At 48.6% G+C, this 3,189-nt stretch overlaps 1 protein-coding gene across 1 annotated transcript in view; it reads right to left on the bottom strand.

Moving 5' to 3' along the window:
• LOC104410016 (fasciculation and elongation protein zeta-1-like) overlaps positions 1-2,151 on the bottom strand; it is a gene marked incomplete at its 3' end in the record, with an annotated part of 5,598 nt that extends 3,447 nt beyond the window's left edge. The window contains exon 1 of the mRNA XM_010020067.1: positions 1,846-2,151. Within this exon, the coding sequence (XP_010018369.1) occupies positions 1,846-2,120 (275 nt within the window). The remainder of the gene's footprint in view (positions 1-1,845) is intronic.
• Between the last annotated feature and the right edge of the window lie 1,038 nt (positions 2,152-3,189).

The raw sequence follows: 3,189 nt of genomic DNA, 5'->3' as shown, positions 1-3,189 counted from the left end.
GGAAAAAAGAAAAAAAATGTAAGAAAAAGGGGGAAAAGGGAGAAAAGGCTAAAAATGGGGGAAAAGGCTCAAAAAGAGATGAGAAAATGTCTCCCTGTTACGGGAAATGCACCCATTTTCCCCCCACAAATGGCGTTTTCAGTTCGACCTGGCATTCTCTCTAAATCCCCCCAAACTGCCTCCCCCCTCCAACCCCCCAAACTGCTCATTTTGGGGTATTTCTCTTATCTCCCTCCTCGCCTGATCTTGATCCCCCCAAAATCCCGTATTTCCCAAATTAACACTAAACCTCCAATATTCCCATTTTCCACAAACCTGCAGCAAATAAGGAAAAGAAAATAATTATCCCCCCAAATTTGCTTCTCCCCTTCTCCTCCTCCCCCCCCCCCTCTACCAGCGCGTCCCCCCCCCCCCCCCCTTAAAGGGCCAGTACCCTGTAGGGTCACCAAGCAGCTTTCTGGGTTAAATATGCCAAGAAATGGTTAATAATGAGGGAAATAAAATGCCTTTAAGGCTCCAGCCCATCCCCCACTGCATACACAGGGCTCATTCAAGAGGGAGAGAAAAAAACCCACTGTTTTTGCCCAAAGTGACCCAAAAAGACACAATAAGCAGCACAAAGCGGTGCAGCCGGCGACAGCGCGGCAGTCCCTGCATGGAGCCAAAATGCATCTTTCGCCTAAAACCCATCAATTCAGTCAAGTAGCAAAATCAGATTTGGTTTCAGCAGGTTTTGATGAATAAAAAACCCTCTGAAAATAAAGAGATTTGGGAGGTTTTGGTTGAAAACAAGCATGAAAATGAGTGTTAGGGATTGCAGCCTGGGGGAATGATGCCAAAGACATAAAAAAATCCATCAGAAAGGGGTTAATCTATAAACGCCACTGAAAAAACACCTGAATTTGGCTAAACATGGCATTTTGCAACAAAAAAGGTGGGTTTTTAACAAAAATTTAGGGTTTAATGCAATTGTCACTATATGGTGGCAGGGCTGGGGGGATTTTGCCCCAAAATGGCTGCCCACTGGCGTGGTACAGAGACTGCATGTTGCAAACGGGAGGCTAAGCCCTACTCATACCTTACTCAAGGTTTACACTCACCCTACCCCCAGGGGTTCTCCTCACATAGACTGAGCCTTCCATGATCCCCTGCAATGTGACACAGGACATCCCACTGTGCCTCCTCATAGGATGCTACACAGCCACTCCAAGGATCCTACACAGCTACTCCCAAGGTGCTGCATCATCATGCCACAGTGCAGGGGGCTGATTTGCGTGTAGGGGAGTCCTTGCAAGCATGCAAGGGGGTGCAATAAGCCTCACAAGGGTGTTACTCATAGGAAACTACACTGCTACACAACCATGCCGCAATGGGGTTGACTTGTCTGCATGCTGTGGGAAGAAGCGCGTATCATGACCATGCAAGGAAGCATGTGGGCCCAAGAGTGGCCTACTCATAGGATCCTACACAGCTACTCACAGGATATTACGCAGCTGCTCCATACTGCTGCATGACCACACTGCGATACAGGGGGCTGAGTTGCACGTGGGGTGTACCTTGCTAGTGTGCAAGGTGACATGCAGACCCCACGGGAATCCTTACTCATAAGATCCTACAGTGCTATCCCTGACATGGTTCATGACCATGCTGCAGTGCAGAGAGCTGGTCGGGGAAGTCTCGCAAGGAGGCACGCAGGCTGTGAGGGGGCTACTCACGGGTTACTACACCTCTGTTCTGACATATTGCGTGACCATGCCGCCATGCAGGGAGCCAGCTTGCACAGGGTAGGATTCTGCGGGTGAGCAAGAAGGCCTGCACCCCCAAAAGGAGGGAGGCCTTACTCACTCCTCATCCTGGAGGCGCTCCTCCTCCTCCTGTGCCTGGAGATGGCCCCGCACGGGGGCCAGCCCCTCGGTGGCAGCATCGTAGTTGCGGAAGCAGACAGTGAGCTTCTCGTCGAATTCCTGCACCAGGTCCTCCATCGACTTGAAGCTCATCATCTCGGCCGAGAAGCTCTCCAGCTCAGCCAGAGCCGGGTCTGCAGTGCGCTGTGGGGTGCCCCCATCAACCCCGGGCCCCTCATCGAACTCCTCCTCCAGGCTTACAAGAGGCGCCTCCATCCTCAACACCGACGTGTCGCCTTAGCTGCAGAGAGAGGGTGCCCATGAGGCACTGGGCTACTCACAGATTACAACACTAGGGCTCCCCATTGCCTTTGCTGCCACTGTGCTGGCTGAAACCCTACTGCCAGGGCTATTACATAACCAACAACTTCTCTGCAGTATCCTATTAGTATCCCAACAGCATCTTAGTACTGTCTTCATAGAAATATACTGATATCCTGACACTATTCTAGTAGTCTTCACTAATAGCAACAAAGCACTGATAGTGGCCCAAGCACCTTAGTGCTACTCTGATAGTATATAAAAAGTATAACACTACCTTTTTTACTGAATTGGTAGTAACTTAGTCGTATCCTTATATGACTACTCTCTTGGTAGTGGCCTGAAAGTGCCATCCTAGCATCAGTAATATGCTGACAATATCCCAAAAATGTCAGCGTTACCCTGATAGCATCCTTGAAGTATCTTACCACTATCTTTAGTGGTGCCTTTGTAGTACCTCAGATATTCTACTAGCATATCCTGATAACATCTTAGTAGCATCCTGATAGTACCTTTGTGCTACACTGAGAGTATCCTAGTAGGAGCCACTGCATAGCTCAGCGTTGCCCTGATGCTGTACTAGCACAGGTAGGAATATCCTGATACCATGTCAAGACCACCCCAATAGCATCCTAACTACATCCTGACAGTGCCCTGATAGTACCACAGTAGTATATGAGGATTGTCCTGATAGGATCCTAAAAGTGATTAAATGGTACACAGCTATCCGCTTTGTAGTGTCCTGATAGTATCTTGGTAGTGCAGTGTAACATCCAGATATCGTCTTAGTGTTATGTTGCTATGCTGAAAGCAACTTAACTGTATCTGTAGTATCCTGAGAGTATCCTGATCATGTGTTAGCACTACTCCAGTGGTACCTTCATAATAGTATCTCAGCATCAACCCTGGAAAGATCTTAGTGTCCCAATGACATCCTGGTAGTGACCTGATAACACCTTAGTAGCACTTTTGAACTGTCCCAGTAGCATCCACATAGTATCCATAGTATATCTTAGGGCCACCC

Source organism: Nestor notabilis, unplaced genomic scaffold (assembly GCF_000696875.1).
Source record: "Nestor notabilis isolate BGI_N333 unplaced genomic scaffold, ASM69687v1 scaffold18328, whole genome shotgun sequence".
Classification (NCBI taxonomy): domain Eukaryota; kingdom Metazoa; phylum Chordata; class Aves; order Psittaciformes; family Psittacidae; genus Nestor; species Nestor notabilis.
Note: the sequence above shows the minus strand (reverse complement) of the source record. Positions and strands in the feature narration are given on the sequence as shown.